Genomic DNA, 21,697 nt, shown 5'->3' on the forward strand with positions numbered 1-21,697 from the left:
TGAGAGTCAATACTCTATTGGAAATTTGTGTAACTAATGTAATATTCAGATATAACTCGTAACAATAGTTGTGAAACAATAATTCAGCGATGTCGTAATAGTTGTTAAAACAATTTTCCAAATGTTTCAAACGTAACACCAAACGTGTTGTGTTAATCGCTAGGTAATTTATATACCAAATTCTTAACGCCCTACACGATTAAAATACATGGTCTTTTTAATATTCATAATGTGCTCGTTTCGGTGTAAAAAACGGATGTATGGCACTCAATCCATCACTGGTTTTTATTGGTTCGACAGGCTACTATTGTATGAGAGTTTAACAATAAAATATAAACATTAAGAAAAAATAATATAAAAGATTCAATACGTTAAGATCACTCGACGCGCGTTTTTGAATTCAAATTAAGACCATATTGCTTTTTTATTTGCGGTCGGGGATAATTAAAAATTAATAAGATATTTTATGTATTTTGTAAAGAGTGATATACGATGTGTACTATTTCTTAATAAATATACTAATAGCAACTTGTATATCTACATTTAAAACATTAAAAATAATTGAAGAGCGCTTTGATATTGCTCTTAATATTTTAATATGCGTTTTAATATATAACGCGTTGTAATAACTTGTAACTACTGGTTAAGGTGGTTTAACCATAATTTATAGCATGATCTACGTTTCTTTTTACGCTTTTTACGTAATTACAATTTTTAACGCTGAATATATATTTAAATGAATAACCGAGACAGCTCATTTATCGTGTGTAAGAAGACATCATCGGTTAATGATAAAAGTCCTGCTTTGAAGTTTTTAATATGTATTCATTAAAACGCTTGTCCCTATACAAAAAGTGTAACAGAGTATCTAAGTTACAAGCAGAAGAATACACGGACAAAATATTCTGTACTTTGAACTGAAATAATTAGAATTGTAGTAAGGAAATAGCCAAGAGTACAAAATATATATAAAAAAGGTATCTATCTTTAAAATGTACATATTTCCTTAAAAAATTAACTTCTTAATGTTTTCCGTAAGTCAATATAGCACATGATTTATTAGTACCTAAAATAATTCAATTATTTTGTCATTATAACATCGCCCTTCACCCTTTCAACTTTTCATTAATAGCTTTTTACCAAAACTGGAGTAAAAAATCACACCACCTGATTAATTTCCACAAGCAATTAACCAGCTCGTTTGCCTATTTATATAAACAATATTCTAACTGAAATGTTAATAGGCATGCCTTGTTATTAAAGTCAGATATGGGCGGACGTTCAATATTCATACCGCCGGTCACTTGCGCCGTAGACCGTGTATAAACCCACAATTACGCTTATTGGAGGATCAGATCAAAAGCTCCGACAGCAACCTATTATGACGTACACCAAATCAATGTATAGCATTTAATTTTACACGGTTACTTTGAGATGACAGCGCTAAGGCGCGTTAAAGTAGCCGCTTTAAGCGTAGCATTCTCGATATAGCATAGGGAGCGTGATTGGCAATTAACTCTGCGATTGGTAGAATAATTTTAATAGTTCCACAGAAAATTGCCGCTTAAAATCCAGTATGGAGTCTTAACATCATCAAAAAGTCATTAATATAGTACACATAAACAACACTTTTTATAGCGTATTGTAAAACAATTGAACAGAGTTGTGTAATAGTTATTTTTAATCATTTACATAATATTATGAACGTGTACAAAATTATTTATAATCAGACGCTGTCCACACTTCTGTCAGATACCCACAGCACTGATATCAATAAACCATTAAACATGCATTCATATCATTTCTTATAATAGTGATAAGATCGCGTCCTTTGGTTCAAAACTTCCCTCTCCACATAAGAGGGACCACCTGAACATTAAACGCGTCGTGTGCAGCCGTCAGCTGTGCTAATTAATTTATTGTCACGTTCCATTCTTTGTGACGTATTCCTAATCTTTAAATACCAACATAAAACCTGCTTCGAAACAAGACGGCGAAATTAGAAAAAAATTATCCTCGAATCGGAAAGGGTTAAGCTACCGATGTTATTGTGTTTTCAATATCGACATAATTTACGATGACAACAATCAATTTATCATACCAACAAAACTAGGGAACTAAAATTAATAAAAGTAAGTCATGTATCATAAAAAATTACTATCGTTTAAAAATTCCCGCAGTCCTTACGTTCCAAATAAAGACGCCCACGCTCTGACGAAGTAAAAGTCGCTTTCCAAACGCAATTGTATACCGTGACAAGTCAACAAAGACTCTGCATGCATACGCTTAGCTAACAGGTATGAGCATTAGCTAAGAAAAATCATAGAGAAAGTAGTATAATAGAGCAGAGTGCATTTGACTTCTACGCTTATGTAAATAAAAGAGGATACATGCTGGGACCTCGCGAATATTAAATGTAATCTCTATAGTACGTAGCGTTATATAAACGCACATACATACGCATTATGTATTATATTTAACAAGCAAAACTTAACAGTAAATAAACTATGCATGAAAAAAATTATTCATAAAAATCACATTCATTATTCACCTATGAAATTGAAATAGTTATGTATACACAAAAACAAGCAATGAAAGTTGTCAACTTTCTTTAGTGTGAAGATAGCTTTACTAATTCTTACTTACGTAATCGTAAAGCATACTGTTATAAAACAGTAGGTGGCGATCTGACTATCATTTGATAAGTGTCAAGGCGTCGTGGGAACATATTTGAGAACATTATTCGATACTAATTTTTGGAATTGCTTCAGTATTTTATTGTCTTATAATTAATCGGGAACGCATTATACTTATTACCATTTTAATTCAAATTATATTTAGGCTTACGTAAACATTTGTTTCTACGTGATTACACATCTTTGACAGGATGCTAAAACTTTCATTGTAGACAAATCTTGACATAAACTAATTAGCTTAACTACACATGTTTCATAATATTTAAGTACATATTTATGCACACTCTCTGAAATGTAAACGGCTTATTTTCAATGTTTTTGTTGTTTCTGCTTGTACGATATTTATCCTTTTATTTCCTTGTAAGAGAGGTTTATGGGATATTAAGCGACACGGTTTCGAATCCTGAATTTGGACCTCCTGCTTACTCTTTTTCTTTACTTACTGTATAACAATTTGAACTGATATTATGAATTCAAACAAGAGCAAAAGGCTGAAGTCGCGTTGCAACAATAGATTGCATAATAGAGATTTTACTCCATTGAAATAATTAAATATTATTAATAGTAAAAAATTGCTTTAATTATAGAATCAGCTTTAATGTCTTACTTGCTTTGAATATGAATTAAATAATTATATCAATAATTATAAAGCAAGAAATTATTCAATCCTGGCGATCTTAAATAAGATAATAAGATATACCCATGAAATTATGAAATTGTCACTGATCCACAAAGCGTTCAAAATTTAAATTCAATCTTTACTTTTATAGTAAGTCAAAATCGAGTTATAAGTAGTCCTTTACGTAAAAACAACTACTACTAACCTAACCTAACTAAGACCCCAACAATCGTCATAGATGTTTTAGTCGTAATAACTTATATCTCTTGTAATCTATTATATAATCTGTATAATCATCAATACGGAACCGACCAAATCATTACTAAACGCCCTCCATGCAACAAGATACTTCCAATTCATCTCACACAATCTGTGAAAATTAATCCAGCTATTAGTATTGAAGAGTCATACCGTTCGAGGCACAATCGCCTCTCGTTAAGGCTAAGAGCTTAACGGAATTTTGAGTGTCCGAGCATTATTTGCACAATTATGTTTGATTCGATAATTTAACACAGTCCACACCTCGCTGCTTCAATATTGACCGAATTGTCTGGTCGCTGATGTTGCTACATGTCATGCAGATATGTTAATAGATGAGATTTTCACAAACATTTGTTTTGTATGTGCTAAATTTATTAATAATACTGCAAAAGTGCTGTGACCTATTCCTTTGGACTGTACGACGAATCAAATAATATATTAAATAGTTAATTTTCAAATAAATAACGAGACTAATTTAAGATTTTCTTTATCAAACAAATATTTGAAATAATAAATATATAGTCTATAACTACATTCTATATAATTATATATAAGAGTCTATACTCTATAACTATATGAATTATTCATACATTCACAATCCAACATTTTATGCGACACATGATTCAAAATAATTTAAAAAAATGCAGCTTCCTCTTAACAACCTCTTCAATTCATTAGTTCTACATTCGACGAGCACGTGGTAATAACTGACGTATGAATTACATTGTTTAATGTCAATGCCTTACATCCGCGCTCAATCTATTAATCATCCACTACAAATACCTGACCACACACTATCATATCTATAAATTAATTAAGAAAACTATTATATTTTAAATCGTGTATTTAAACATTCTTAAAGTTCAGTGTTTATAATCTCTAATTAACAAGACGTAACGATTCTAATTATGAAATATTTAATGGTATTTGAATTAAATTGTGGCACTTAAATATAAAAATTATTTGGTAGTAATGTTGGTACAATCAGTTACCATAATAAGGCGTATTACATCAGATAGCTTTATATTTCGGCAATTCATTACCAACAAAAACATTCCGCTCATGATTAATACGCATTTAATAACGCCCACATTGTTCTGTACTTAGAAAAAAAATGTCTACCTTTCAATATTTCAATACGTCTAGACATGTGTGGTAATCTCAGTAGTAATATGAAACCTGGTACATTTAAACAATGAGATGCTGCCCACATACATTTTCGCGTCTTGCCGCTCGCTTATGCAAATAAAAAGAGCGATCTTTAACCGCGGGTGTCTTTCAATGGCCTTTTTTATCCGGTGCTGATGGATGTACCGAATTGAACTGTGATTTACACTTAATAATGTTTCGGGGTGGCGAAACTCAACCTCCAATTGTGTGTTGATTTACGCCTGATTACTTTTAGTAATGTTTATTCTTATATATAGCATTTTATTTATGGTAATAGAAGAAAAAAATCATATTCGCACAAAAAAAAATGTTATATTGCTGTAAATTATGTTTAATTTTATTCCTTGTATGTTTAAAAAACAATTAACATAAATATTTAATTATTATTTTTAACATTAAGTGTAGAATATTATAATTCCGAATGAAATTTGAACATGTTAACCTATATTAAAATATTTTGACTGGTAGAATGAATACATGTATAATCTTTATGATTTTAACTTATATCAGCATAAAATATTGATATAATTAACATTTTTCCTATTTTGGCTCATAATAATCATCTGGGTGGGCAGAAGCGATTTTTCATATCATATTACATGTCCAAAAGTACAATCTTAATTTACGATAGCTCATTCTGTTAAGCTTTTGTCTGTTGCTCTATGAATAATAAATGTTTATTGTTATTATTGGGGCTATAAATCATTTTAATTTTATCTTTTTAAACTGGAACAAGTCTTTCTAGGTTACAAAATATATGTATGTATATGCCTTTCAATTCTCATAAATGTGCAAACTTCCTATAAAATTTCAGTTTATTCCAAAATAAATATCAGTTGACAATCAGATTCGCCTTAAAACTAAACAAGCACAAGTTAACCTTAAAAACGTTACGTCGCCTGAACCCTTCAAATCGTTGAAATACCACCCAGAACTGTAAAGCAGGATAATGAAACGTCTCGAATCGGAAACTAACCATGAAGACGGTTTATACTTTATGTCCTCATTGAGCCTGAGGTCGCCTAAAGCCTCCGGTCCCACAATGTCATTGCTGAGGACTTGACACTTCATAAACTCGAAAGCAACTGTACCTTCGTACTAGTAATTCAACTACATGCATTCAAATAGAAATTACTTTGTAATAAACCTATTTGTCGGTATGGTATTGGCGGTATTCAATTTATTTGTAGGTTCGTTATTTAATTTTTTCTTCGTGTAGTTTGAAAGAGATTTTGTATTTAAATACTATAGATATACATATTTAATAACATATATAAACTCTTATATAGAATTTTAATGAACTTTGCGTATTTATCCTTGATGGTGTTTGGGAAACCATAAACATTTGTAATTTTGGAAGTATATAAACATTTGTAATTTTAGCCAATTACAAATGTTTATATACTTCTAATCTAACAGTAGTTCCAAATTTCAACTACAATCCCTACTAATATTATAAATGCGAAAGTAACTCTGTCTGTCTGTCTGTCTGTTACGCTTTCACGCCTAAACCACTGATTCGATTTTGATAAAATTTGGTATGAAGATAGAACTGAAGTTGGGAAAGGACATAGGATACTTTTTATCGCGAAAAAAGGGTAGAAAGGGTTGAAAGAGGGGATGAAAGTTTGTATGAAAGTTCGTTATTGTCAAACCGATTTTGATGAAACTTGGTATGAAGATGGAGCTAAACGTGGGAAAGAACAAACAATACTTTTCAAATGCGAAGAAAATAATCCTTACCATGTCGCGCGATATAAGCGAATTCTACGCGGGCGAAGCCGCGGGCGAAAAGCTAGTAACAAATATAGCTATCACTAATCGCCTTCTTGATCCGCAATGTATACATTTATGCGCAGCGCTCTGCACTGCATTGCATACATTTATGGGCAGCGCATTTCGAATACCATCAGGCAATGAGTCGAGAAAAAAAAAAAACAAAAACGAAAAGGTACTCACGTGTATACAGTTAGTAGCATCCAGCACTGAAGTCGCGCGCTGGGAAGCCACGTTACGTAGCGACCAGACAGCGCGCAGTCGATACCAAATACAATACAAAGCATACCACTCCGAGGTGGCACTGACGTATTGGTAACTATCCCTAGCTATTGACTAGCACTGTTTCCTCGTTTCCCTTCCCTACTTATCCAGACAACGGCTGTCGTTCGCCGAACTAATGTACACGCACTCCAATACTTTCTTTTCACCACACCCCAGCATCTTTATTCTATCAAACTGTGTTAATGCTAGAAATTACATTTAATATCTTGTCACCCTGCTGTCCGTTATCACTATTCCCATGTTGCACCTGAAACAAAAAATTCCAAGTCAATACACGTCGATTTAAATTATACTGGATGGAAACTTAACAAACCCGTCTAAGTGAGAATTTTAAGGGCAAAGTCATAAATAAATCACACCTTTGCGCAAACCCAGACCCTATTGTTTAAACGCTACCATACAAACAAAAACTTTTATTTTTCTCGCAAGCCTAACAGAAAAAAGCGAACGGTCGAGAATTGTGTAATATCACAACAGAAAAGTCATTAAACAATGCCTCTGCCAGGAATTGAGGTGTTTATTATATCAGTCCACGTTCCGAGTCGTTCTGCAAAAAGTAGAAAGTCAGGTAAAGTCGGTGGATGGTTTTTTTGCATTACCGGGAACTTATTATGCGGGATTTATGTCACTTTTTGTAGCGTCCGAGCTAATTATTGTTATCTGCTTTTTGCTTGACCAAAGCGTTTTCTATGGGCAATAATGGCTCACTAATTCTCATGACACCTTTGGAGTCAAAGCGTCAATCGGTTTAGACGTTTGAATGCTATTGTGTTAGCACACAAAGCCACCCGCAACTCCTACCGTGCTTAAACGTTTTTATTATTCGCATTGTCAATGTCTCATTCAACGCGTAGCTTCCACACTGAAACACAACAACGCCTAACACCAATTAACGACTCAATTCTCTTAATAAGATTACCATATCGCTGACTCGCTTGATCTCCCCTAATGGCACGAGGGTTCGCAAATTAAATTCCTCGATGCGTATCGGCCTGTGGCCAGGCAAAAAAAAATAACAATAAAATATCGAACTTAGAACGGCAATCTGGACGCGGTGCTTATTATTTTAGCCAACAAAGTAGAAAACCATTTACAATAAATCATTTTGAATGCTTTCTCGGTTCCCATGCGAGCGGGCGACGCAAAGGGTGATTTCTGTCTGAGCATACATAAATAAAGGTAAAGGTTCTGTGCAAATCTCAGGTACATTTGTAAGTACACGGAGATAACGTCGCTGGAAGCCTGCGATGATACACGCGAACATAAAATACATTGACAAGCGATAAAGAAGAAGTCTATTGATTTGCACTCGATTTTATTTCGGTCAAAATAAACGTCGAAAGCAAATAGTCTATGGTATGCCTAATTGCTAATTTATGTATGAAGGCTAACGGCCAAACGTCATTCGACTTTCTTGTTTATTTTGTTTACATTAGACAAATGAAATATTAAAGTACACGTTGGGAAAATTTTACATAATTTGGCAATAACGTGTCAATGTTTATTTCGTTGTAAATAACATTTTTGTTATTTACAACGTAAAGTATATGACGTTGAATACATAATTTTTGTATGAATGTCTTAATAAAATCGACGTTTTAAAACAAGCAAAAGTATATGTAAATGTAAAGCAATAACTTCAAATAATTCGAAATCAAATTCCACCCGTCGAACAAAAGAACAATACAAGGCGCTTCTAGATGTTTCTATAGAATTATTTGCAGAAGCGGAGACCACACGGGGTACCGTAGAATGTGGAGTGTTTGACGAACGATTAGGCGCGTAGCGGTCTACGAGTCGCTATATAATTGTTTTGGAATGCCCACTTGCTTGGATTTTACTGCAGTTCAAATGGCAACCGATTGAATGCAAGGTTGTTTGTTTTACTTTCTTTCGTATAGCTGGCAATTTTATTTGAAAAGTCTGTTATTTTTATATTTACATGAACCAATGCATCTTATTGTATCTGCTTTATATAATAATTCACATAATATGATTTAATTTTGGTTAGTTTGTCGCAATGTGTAAAAAGTCAAATCACATATAGGCAATATTGAAATAAACTTTTCAAACATTTAGTCATCTTACTATAGAGAGCAAAATCGCTTTTAAAGGTAGCGCAATAAGTTTTACATCTATGACGTAATGTTGAAACTTACATAATTTCTACACTAGCTGTATTTGTCGCAATGCGGTCACTTATCCTACACTAATATGAATACTAGCAGTCCGTTCCGGCTTCGCCCGTGGTACATGTGTGTAGATGTAGCCTATAGCACTCACGTATCTATCCTAGGGATCATTTTTGAAATTGGTCCTGAGATTAGCTTATTCCAACAAACAACTGAACTCTTTAGAAAGCTAAACTATTAGATAAAAAAAATTAGTCAATTATAATAAGAAGTGATATAAATAACCAAATAAGACTTCGCAACATACGGATTTACAAAATAATATGAATAATAGCATATTATCTGTTGCTATGTAAAATTTTCCCATAAATATAGAAACTAGCACTGTAGAAAATAAACCTAATAAGACTGAAGCTTGTAAATAATGCTCAATACAAAACCATCACGCCATAGTTCCGTAGGATAATTAAGTTGTCTATTTCCTGGTAATATCCTGCACACGCGTCTACTCGTAATAGGCTTTGATACTAGGTTTTACCTAGATAGAAGTTATTCACCAACAACAACAGCTATGGAATACCTTTGACTATGTATATAGTCCGAGCTCTATAGTAGGTGGGTCTGGAAAGATTTTTATTTAAGTAAATGATTGTTTATTTGATTGATTGATTTACGTTTTTTTTTCATATATGTATTTTCTTTATCAGTCAAAATCTACACAATTCCTTAATAATTTTTTCTATGCTGTAGGGTATATAAATTTATAAATCGTCTCTAATCTCTAGCTCCTTACAAGCACCAAAATGTTATAAATCTTACAACATCGTTAGCTGCATTTGCGTGTTCATTAATATATAAAACATGAGATAATTGATTGCAAGCTGTTGCAACCTTATGTTTACAAGGCTCCCGTATAAAATCGTAATTCACGGACGTACAACAATAAGCTAAGTCAATCGGATCGCGACAATATAATCTGCCTTGCCCAAGTGATGTGATAATAGGATTTCTGCTAATCTACAGAACATATCAATATGCTAATATAGTGACTGTAGTAGTTATTTGAATTGAGGTCATGATATTCACTATTAGAAATAAGAATTATTCATCCGGTTTCTGTTTGACAATTTTGAATATTGACTTTTTAATAAATTGTAAATAGGTATATTCCTGGAGATAAAATGATATGAAAAATAAGGAATGTACCTATACGGGTTTAACATTTATATATTTTATCATGGCATTGAAGAATAAACGCTTTATTTTTTTACAGAAATGTACAAATTGGTCTTCGGAATTTCATCGAAACAACCAAGCATACTTGGATCGAATTTTCAATTTCGACAATTTTTCATAGCTAATCTCAAATATGCTGTGCCTTTTTAATCGACCTAAAAACGACCAAATATGTAACGTACCGTATCAATGAAGAAGCTCTGTAAAATGAACATTAATAATCATCATAAATGGCCGTTAAAAATGCCATTTTGCCCCTCATAATGGAGCAATTACTACCCTTCTATTAAGATAAGGATAGTTTACAAACCCGATACTCAACTAACTTATTTCTATTAAAATAAACGACATGACTTTAATTAAACTGGGAACACCCTGATACAAAGTATCGTGGTTATAAATGACATAATTTTTTCATTTTTATATGAGTGTACGAGCTCAGAAGTTCGGAATATGTACAAAAACTATTTCACCTATACAGCCAATATATTCCAAGATACAAAGATTTCAATAGGGGGCAAAATTATTTCTCTGATTTTTAGACGATTTTTTTTTTCATAAAGATAGGAAGAAACAGTTTTTACGAAATAATGTTCATTCAGCGTGCTCAGATTCTTATTCAAATGAAATTATATAACACTAAAAGTTTCATCAAATTCCGTCCAGTAGTTTGTACGTGTAGCCCAACGACCCGTTCTATGTTAATTATAATTCAATGTACTGAATGAACCCTTCCAAAGTTTTATTTGTATAGATGTAGACTCACTGTAATTCAACGTTAAACGTGTGTTAAACTAGCGTGCGAAACATTTAAATACTTGACCTAGAGCCATTAATCAAAGAGAAGTATTCCTAAGCGCATGAATTCATTTGAAAACTGCTATAATTTCAATTACGATCACGAAGGTCATGCTGGCTTTAACGGCGCAAATTACTGATTTATTAGTTGTTTTTACCTTTTAACTGCATTAAAGCTATAACCAGAGCACTTATATATCGGAGGAGAATAGGTATTCGTAGAATTATATGTAGAAACACGACCGCTTTCTTGGTTGAGTGGTTAGGGCAATAGCCTTTCAACTGTGTCGTTGGTTTGTTAGTTCAGAACAAAAAAATAGCAAATGCGTAAAGTTCATCATCCATTTGCCTGTAAAATATATATGAAATAGCCACAGCAATGAGAAATCTATATTGTCATTGAATATTTAACCCCTTGATTGGTCCTTGCCCAATTAAGTACTGTATAATAATTAATACTATAGATTTATACTTTATGTAGGTAGTTATTATCATAAAAGAACAGAAGGTATAAAGTTAGAAATCTAACTGCAATATTAGACTGTAATGTCTCACATGTTGTAGTGAAGAGAGAAATTAATATGTGAAAACCACAGATGTAAAAAAACTAGATAGTTTATCAAAGCTTGTAATACAAACTTCACATATAATGTTGGAATATGTTAACGCCTGCAGGCACGACAATGTTTCTTTTCATTACTCATATAGTATGAAAGGATGGTAGTTACTATGGTCCCATTAAGAAATCCATTTAAGATTTATAAGCTGTTTGTAAGTTCGATGACATGTAACAAACCCGCACTTGGCCAGCGTCGTGGATTATGCCCTGAACCCTCATAGGAGGCCCTTGTCCCAGCAGTGCGAACATATATCGGCTTATGAATGATGATGATGAAGCTGTATGTAAAGTTAAGTCTGATTTTCGAGTTCTTTTTTAAAACGTGAAATGCATGTTATCCTATTTTACATTAAGATATACATAAGTTGAATACATAAATGTATAAAAACATATTAATTATATCATTTTCTAATTAAACACCGACTTTTAAATACGAACATTATCATAAAACGTATAAATTTTGCTTTTATTTTTGTATTTGTTTGGCAGCACAATAAAGTGTTTAAATAAATAAATCCCTCTGTTTTATTAAGAATAATATTAAAACTAGTCACATCTAGTACAATACAACTCTGTGAAAACCAATCGGTAACCAACAGTCAAGAGCGTTTTATTGAAATTGCATATACTTATGACCTGACGATGTCGACAACTAGCTGCAAAATTGTCTAGCTGCAACACAATATCGTATAAATCAACACTTCTGTGTTGTTTATAAAATATCACAGCTAAAATATATTAAAAAAAATGCTAGAAGAAGACTTAGCTAGAAAGCTTAGGAAATTCAAATCATATTTAATAAAAAAAAATTGTTTAAAAACGTAAATATGTTTTTTTTAACGTTCCCAAAAACGAAGGAGGTTCTCAATTCACCTGTATTATACTATTTAGCTTTTTTTTAATCAACTACTGCATGGCTTTTCAACCGATAATTTTTTTTTCATTTATTCTCATTTTAAAATCCAGAGACGTCAATGATAAATATTTATATCCTAGTTATACAATGAATGCAAAAATTGTGAGGCCTAAGCGATGTGTTGACCCAAATGTAATTAATGTTCATCTAAAAACGTTCATCGAACGAACTGCTTCAACATTTCACATATTTCCAAAATTTTTTTACCAATCTCATTAATATACTTCAAAAAAAGATATAGTTATGATGAATGAAAAACGGAAATATATCACGTAGCGGCTATGTGATGTAATATACATAATAATGTGTCATAACAAAAGACATCATACTTTTAACCGCTAGTTCAATATCGGGGTTATAGCAGATATTGTCACTTAGTTATTCAGTAGTTATTCATTTCTTCGCTAAGCTAAGTGCAATAACACAATACAAAGTCAGTGACAAAATATTTATTTATTTAACAATTTTATGTACCACATCAAATTTACAATTATGCTAATATACAAAAATAAAGAGACCTATATAGTACATAAGGCGACCTTATTGCTTATCAGCGAATTCTTCCAGACCGCCAAAGACAGAGGATAAATATTAAACAAAGTATAAATATATGCAATCTTTAAAAATAGTGAAACAACGCCATGTACATTATATATGGATAATTTATCATTAAAATGTTAAGAAATATATATTTCCTATCCTATTAATATTATTAAACGCGAAACCTTGTAAGTATGATGCATGTATGGATGGTTTTACTTTATCACGCAAAAACAGCTTGTCATATCTGCATGAAATTTGGTACGAAGATAGATAATAGTCTGGATAAGCACAAAGACTACTTTTAACCCGAATACCACGCGAAAGCCGCGCGTTACAACTATACATTAGTTAAAAAAAATAGATAAAATAAAATAAATCGTGGATCGCTTCTTAATTCCAGTCCCATTTATATAAGTACACACGCTCGATGTTAAGTCCGCAACGAATAAAAGATAAAACAGTTATAGTGACATATACGAGTGGGAATGTTTATTTTATGGTCAGGTACAAACTTTAAAAGTTTCAAACATTGTTTGAAAGAATACGTAACGGAGCCGGCGACGCGGCGACTGTCCCGAAGTTATTTGAGTCAATAACACCATTCCATAGAATATATGGGGGTGTTATTTTAAATTCCATTTTAGAGTAGCGAACCTGAATTTATTGATGCTAATAATTTTTCCAATTCGGATATATTATGGTTGGAATCGGAGTCGAATGCGATATTGGCATTTTTGCTGACGGTCCGTGTTTACAAGGCTTGTTTTGGAGGAAACTTTTAATGGATTTATTTAATTCTGGACATAATTCACTTATGTGTGGTCAGCCCGTTAAACGTTTATGGAATATTAAGACATGGAGAGACATTTAGACAGATTTACCGGTGGTTTTCAATTACCACCATTTTAATTAGTATTTTTATTCCAATATTGTACAGACCTAATAATTCAATAGCAGAATTGAAATACTGTTTTATTATACACATAACAAGTCTAGTTTTCCATCAAAATGGATTATTAGGATTTAGAATAATTCTGTACTATGTTAAATTAAATATTCTTAATGTCTTTGAAGCCTTATCATCCCTATAGCATTAACCCCTAAGGAAGAGTCTTTGAATTTAGAAAGAGTAAAGTAATAATGTAGAAATCTTTTAATAACAATTCATATGAATTGGTAAGCTTCCTGCATAATCTATACCAATAATATAAATCTGAAGAGTTTGTCTCTTTGCATGCTTTAATCTCTAGGACTACTGGATCGATTTCAAAAAACCCTTGGAAATGTACCCACGTGATACTCGAGTGCAATAGGTTATATATGTACTACGAGCGAAGTCGTGGCGTACTGTTAGTATATTATATATTTTAAAAATATTTCGGTTCTATCTCTTATTACAACTTATATATCCATCGCAATACGAATATAGAAAAGTTGGCAAGCGCTCCGTGTCCCAGCGAGTCCCTAACATAATCTAATTTCCGATAATGTCTTCGACTCTTAAGATTTATACTGTATTTATTAAATACAATCCTGTTTCGGAACAGTTTTTCATAGCTTATATGACTTCGTTACTTCTTACCAAGGAAAAGAGGAATAACATATATGTATAATTCTTGTGGCGAAAATTTTAGATGCAATGAAATCTTTAGAAAGCTCTTTAGAGACGACAGTGCATGAAAAACTGACGTGTAATGGAATATTCGCATTTTCCTTTTTCTTTCGTAAACACAAGATAAGTAATTTTGAAAGGAGTGCGGGTACAATTTTCAATCTTATTCTGTCATTTAAACAGTTTTTCTGGCAGTTAGGAAATTTATGGACGTTAAAAAAACCAATTGTGTTATATTATTTACATAAGTGTGACATATAAACTATATAAGTAAGTATAAAAATAAAATAAAGTCATTAATATGACTTATAACTCCAGCACGGCTAAACCGAATTTGGAAAATTTCGTTTGTGGGAATTGTCTCTTTTTGGTTTGGAAAAATAACTTTTAAAAATACAAAAATAAAATTACTACTCACTAACAGCTACTTTGATTAATATATAAGTGAGATAGGACAATTACTGTTTTTGTATTTAAAATTATATTTACACTTATTAAAGAGAACAATTGCAACTAAAAATATATTTTAAATCACTTATAATAAAAATTCCATTTTTTAATTTACGAATATTCAATATTTATTCAATTTAAAAAAATATGTAGATTTTAACGAGTGCTTTAAGTTTTCGATTAATTTTTATTTATCACTTCATTCTGAATTCTTAATATTTGAATTTTTAAATTGGCGGAAAATCCTCTTATTAAATATGCGATAAGATTTGGTAATTCTAGAAATCTTAAACAAACTTACGCAATTTCATAGTTTGATTACTTGTTTCTATCCCCTTCTATTTAGGTTAACATGAAAGTTTCTGGAATCCACACAAAAACTATTATAATTATAAAATTACGATTATGTCTACAGAGAACAGGTAACAGTGTTCTTAGTTTAGGTTTTTGATATAATGAAACCGTAATTGAATTACTATATTTTAATGAAAATACGTATAAGTAGTTATGTTGTTTCGAGACAGAGTTATTACGGATTGATAAAATATTGATGCAGTTCGATATTATTCTATAAAAAGCCAGTCAGCTTTTTCAAGAGATGCCAATAATGCATCGTCTGTTAAGAAATTAATCATGAACGCCTACCGCTCACCGCATGAATATTTTCCTACGTTACCCGTTAATACTGTGATAGAATTTGTCATAAGAAAATTAATCGAATACTGATCGATATTATTCAATCACTGAGAACGCATACCTACATTAAAAAAGTTAATTATAAATGCCTTAATATTAATTTAGTACATCACATTAAAAACACAGATAGCAAATTAGATTAAAAACGCTTTAAATTAAAATATTAAATGTGTAATACATAATAAATTATTTATAAAAAAAAATCAATGCAAACCAATAACCAACCAAAAAATTCCGGAGCAAAAAAAATCCAAAAAGTAAATGAGCACAAAATAAATACACACTTCACATGAACATGTTCGCACACCGCACATAAATTAAAATAATGTTTAAAAGCTATATATGCAAAACGCACTAATACACCAACACTCAATTTACCAAAATTTCGCCAACGCCAAAATTTTTTGTCCCCTAAAAAAGTTCTGAATGTCAAAATAGAATTCCTTTTTTAAAATTCGCGCCGCGATTTCGCGCGTTCCCGAATACGAGCGGGAAATTTCGGCTAGGATGGGGAAGATGTGCGCATAGCTGTGGCTTAGATGAGACTGTGGCGTGGTATGTACCGCCGTCGTACTGTACGGCAGCAGTCGACTTTCGCCCCGACCGGTCGCCCGATGCCTCTAACAACCAGTGACGCATCCAGGAACAAACTTAAGTCCATTTTTACACAATTCTTGCTATTGGCAGATTTTACTACAAAACTTTACAGATTGGTACAGTAATAGCGTTAACGTTTGTGAATAATTTTTTTATAAATAAGAAAGTGGATAAGGGTTGAACGCGTAGCACTATATTTTAACGTTGCATTTTCAGCGTGTTAACGCGGAGTCAGAATTAAAAATTTGTTCATTTATATATTTAGAGTATTTTGTAAAATGTATTGTTTTCTCAAAATTTGCTGAATTGCGTATCGAATTTATTTTAATACAGCACGTAGCTAAAATTACTATATTGTGAATAAGGTAAACGCATCATATCTTTCTTTGAACCAATGACCGTTCTTAACATTCATATGTGGTATTTTCCTGTCTGAATATTCTTTGAATGGAAATGCTAACATTTGCTTTGAATTTGTGTCAATTAATTTAAATCCAATCTAATCGGAATAAATTGGTAATTCAATACACAAATTAGTTGATGAATCACATTCCGTGAAACACATTAATATAACATGAGTAAAATAATATTAATTAGTATTATACATAGCGAAACATATTTTTGTGGTTAATACTGTTTACGCATACCTCAAAATTAAATGTATCTAAAACAAGAATTAATTCACATTTTAAAAATACATTTTTTTAACTGATAAATCTTAAATATTATTCGATTACTACTCTAAATTTATCATGATCATTATACATTATATACAACTTATTTTCTTAAAATTAAAAGCGGATGAGATTGTTTGTCTGAAAGAGCTAATCTTAAGAACTACTGGAACGATTTCTAAAATTCTTTCACCATTGAATATGTACATACCTGATCCCTGAATATAATAATATATTCGATTCGACCAAAGCGTAAATGCAGCTAAAATCCGTAAATAAATACAGCTTCATATAGTTGAAGTTTCGACAGTCTGTGCATTGTGTATGGTATCAAAATAACCCAGTTAGCAAGCTGGTAACAAGGACTACGGAAATGCTAGGCGCAGGATGCGACTTGCAACTTCGTTGGAAATGATATCAGCGTTCTCTTGTACAGTGCCTTTTAGTATACTGTTTGCTGTTGTTGACATTTTATCTGCGTTTTGTTAAACTTTGATGAACAAAACCTGAAGTTTGGTTTATAAGTTATTTAAGAATTTATAATTAACACACATCCTTTAGAAAAAATATTCTTTAATTTGGGAAGGTAACAAATTATTTCTTAACCCGTAAAATCATATAAACCTTCATAGCTACCAAAATTAAAACAAATCACGCACCTCATTAACTAAAAATCTAATGAAGTAGATATAAAAATCTAAAATTAAGCGGGTCATAAATCATTTTCCCCGCTAATGTGCATTCCGATCTCACCTTCATTGACCGTTACATTAAACACTTCTGTATGAAACCTAACACCTTTATTAACAAATCTAAATCACGTCATATTATATGAATATTACTGTAAACATTTCATTCAAATAAGTGTCTGCCGCCAGTGATGAAAATGCATATGAATAATTTGTAAACTTTACGATTATCGCTGCCTCATATGACAACTTTGTATGAAATTTACTTATATACCTATTATACCTAATTAAGGTATCGAATTGACGTTCAATGTTTCGTAATTCATTTATCTATTTCCGCTTAACGCGCTTCGCAAATGCAATAAAACTTTTAATGGCTGTGCGATAGAAATGTCGTAATTCATATCTACTAATGCCACATACAAATTAAATACACTCTTTCTTTGATAGCAAGAATTCATTTATATAAGTAGAAATAAAATCAACGTATTTAAATGCGAATTGTTTATATTCTCGCGATTATCTTGTTATCGAAGAATCTCGCGAACATCTCACTTGTAGGAGCAACTTTTGCTACCGACTCTAGTAATAAACAGAAATCCGATATCTTTGACAACGTTAGCCTTTTAACTACATGCTGCTTGCAGGATAAAAATATCCTACGCTTTTACATGTAGTGACGGTGGATAAAACTATTTTAAGAAAGCATACCCTGTTTGAATGTTATTTGATTAAATTTTCAAATCTGTTTTTAATTTAATAGGTATGTTATGTTCAACAAAATGTTCGCTTTAACCATGGTGCTATCTTACATGTATGTAAATGAAAGGGTATCTTGATATTTTAACAAGATTGCACTGACAAAAGTTTGCATAAACTTTCGATGTCTTAAAGACTAATAAAGAATCGTATTACAAATGCATGCACAGCTGCGGTATGCGAATTTTGAGGCCCTTTATTAAATTATTCATTTACCCTTCACGCCCCAAATCCGTCCGTTATGAATGAAAGGGTTGCGCCGCGTGCGCTCGATCCATCACAACGACGACGTAAAACAAATCGATTTTGGGAACCGTGTGATATGCGACCACTATTGTCGTTTTTTATTCGCCAAATTGTACCTTATTAAAATCACGCGAAGCCGTAGAATTAAATGAGGGTACATGTGTTAATTTTCGCATGGGTTGCGTTATCATATTGTCGTGTGTAATTTCATATTTGTACCAGCGATCGGTGTTTTTGGTAATCTGCGCATAAGTGAATTCCAGCGGGCCTGATTCAGTAATTCGATAGCGAGGCGCTATCTTTGATCGTTTCATTGACGATGTGTGTCTTGTGAGACGAGTTACACCTTGTACCTACACAGCATTAATATTCAAAGATAAATTAAATGAAAATTTTGATTTGAATAAGGACAACGTGTTTGTTTGCAAAATCAACTTATATTCATGCTAAACACTAAATATACATCCATCGTTTTAATGAATTTGATTGATATTGTTGCATGGAAATATGTAGTAAGTATATCTTTTTGAAGGATCAGCTTTGCGTTATAAACATATTTTGAACAAAATATATTCACTCATTGTTAATATAATACATTAAATGAATACAATATAGATTATATAAATGGTACAGGTATATTCAAAATTAATTGAATATTTAACCTTAATTCCTTACAGTAACAATTCATTTTTTCCTCACACACATTAATTGACTAGCATTGAAGCCTTTTCAAACAGTGATCACAAAAAAAGAAAATATATAAACTAATACGTATTCCCTTTCAAAAGTCGAACGTTAACGATCAAATTATAATGATCGATACAGTGCGTGTGCGCCTGCGGACGCGGTCCTAACAAATTGATAGCAACAAAAGATGGGTGCTATCGGAAGCAATTCTGGTTTTTACCCCACACCTTGGTATTGATTCCTAGCTGTCACCGCAATGGGGTTGCTTCCTTTGAATCCGATTGATTGATGTCCCATAGAATGCGCCTAATAAATCCTGCATTGTAATATTTTGCGCAAAGGAATTTATAATTGGATGGATGGTCGGAATTTGCACATAAAATTATGTTTTATTTATATATAATAATTACTTGTATTTGAACACATATTATGTGAAAACGTCAGGATCAGAAATGAATTTTAATGTTTAATTATACAAATGAGCGTCGTCTGTATAATTTGTAAAAAAACGATATTTATTTTTATTATAAAGGCAATTTGAGAAGCACGGATCTCAAAGAATCACGCAACTATCCTTTCCTTTGACAACGCAGGTGTAGCCACGTGTGGAACTGGATTTAAAAAAAACTTACCAAATACCTAATATTTAAATATAATCAGTCAAAATTGTTATAAAGTTAATTTAGAATGGGGTTGAAATAAACGTTTAAAAAAACAACCCTTTTGAAACACGATCGTAATCCAGGATTAACTATTTCTATTGTGCGAGTTATTCGCGCATCCGATAAGATAACTACAAGGGTCTATGTTTATTTAGATCTAATGCATATATTAAACCTTTATAAAAACGGTTTGTACTATTAACGCGGGCTTTACAATACAAATATCGTCAATCTAATTTTAGCTCTCTTGTTAACACGATAAGGGTGCTTCTTGCGCACATGCAACTTTAGGTCTGATACATAATCTGAGTTGCCAAATGTAGTATGAGCTTCGTGAATCGTGATAGAGATGTTGGAGACAATGCAGAGCATGTGCCAAACCGGTTTCAATGAAGCCACTGGAAGCTACTATTGTTAACATTTTAATTGGTATGAACAAAGTGTATTAGGTCAGGGGAATTATCATTTAAAACGTTACACATACAGAATGTTATTTATTTTATCTATAAAATAATTATTTGTTAGCATAAGAATATTCTCATGAGTCATTTAAATTTACGAAGTAAAATTAACAGATTTGTAATTGATACTCGTCTAAAAATGGACGGGTTATAAATTATAAATTATATTCCCCTATATTTCTCTTTGCTACATCATCAGCATTTTGAAAATGTGCTTAAAATTTGTTTTTTTTTTATTTATCAAAAAAGACAAAATAACTTTTCAAATACTAGCTTTCCGTTACGGCTTTGCCCGCGTTGTTAAAGAAAAACCCGCATAGCTCCTGCTGTCTTGGAAACAATTGTCAATGTTAGTAGAGATTGTTTTAAAAAGCAGTTATTCGCGTATCAAGTATTTAAACACTCATTCGATTTTTTTTTTAAATTCATTCAGAGATAAAGATGAATTAACTCAATTATTCTTCTTATATTTCTCAATATTGCCATATATACAAAGTAATTTTTACAGCTTAAAATGATAATAAATATCCTCCGTGGATTAATTCGTGTTTAATCTCCGTTCGTGTCATAATATTGGAAATGACACTTGCGAAATATGTTGTTGAAACATGAAATATTTATTTATCAATGTTTTGAAACTTTGGTTATTTTATACGTCTTGGGAAAATTAATTTCAATTATCTATGCAACGTATTATTTATCTGTATGTCTGCACACCTGATATAAGCGTTTGTGTTTGATAATTTTTTTGTCTGGACAATTATTATTAAACACAAGCAAGTATAAATTTAATTTACTCACCTGTTTTAGCACGGTATTTTTATATAGTAACACTGGTTTATTTTATAAAACATATATTTATTTTCTAAAAAAACACAGCTGTTTCTGAATATAATATGAATTAACTTAAAAAAGCTTTTTTATAACAATTATTTCATTCCTATACCACTACAAAAATGCGTATATATGTTATGAGTAGTTGACTTATTTGTAATCAAAGACATTAAATAGAGAATCTATATATAGTAAATCAATAGATCTATAAGCGAAGGCGCAGATATATAAATATTATACAATCGACGCGCCGGACGCCAAAATTAGTATCTAATGTTT

At 31.7% G+C, this 21,697-nt stretch overlaps 1 protein-coding gene across 2 annotated transcripts in view; it reads right to left on the reverse strand.

The window, feature by feature from the left end:
* Window positions 1-16,344, reverse strand: part of LOC119833845 — an 80,125-nt gene extending 63,781 nt beyond the window's left edge. Inside the window, exons 1-2 of one of the 2 annotated variants that reach the window (XM_038358048.1) lie at window positions 16,188-16,344; window positions 6,706-7,054 (exon numbers count right to left, since the gene is read on the reverse strand). In XM_038358048.1, coding sequence (XP_038213976.1) covers window positions 6,706-6,809 — 104 coding nt within the window. In that variant the 5' untranslated portion in view covers window positions 6,810-7,054; window positions 16,188-16,344. Of the gene's footprint in view, window positions 1-6,705; window positions 7,055-16,034 lie in introns of both variants that reach the window. The other variant, XM_038358047.1, reaches the window with a different exon arrangement.
* Between the last annotated feature and the right edge of the window lie 5,353 nt (window positions 16,345-21,697).

The sequence above is a fragment of the Zerene cesonia genome, chromosome 18 (assembly GCF_012273895.1).
Source record: "Zerene cesonia ecotype Mississippi chromosome 18, Zerene_cesonia_1.1, whole genome shotgun sequence".
Taxonomy (NCBI): domain Eukaryota; kingdom Metazoa; phylum Arthropoda; class Insecta; order Lepidoptera; family Pieridae; genus Zerene; species Zerene cesonia.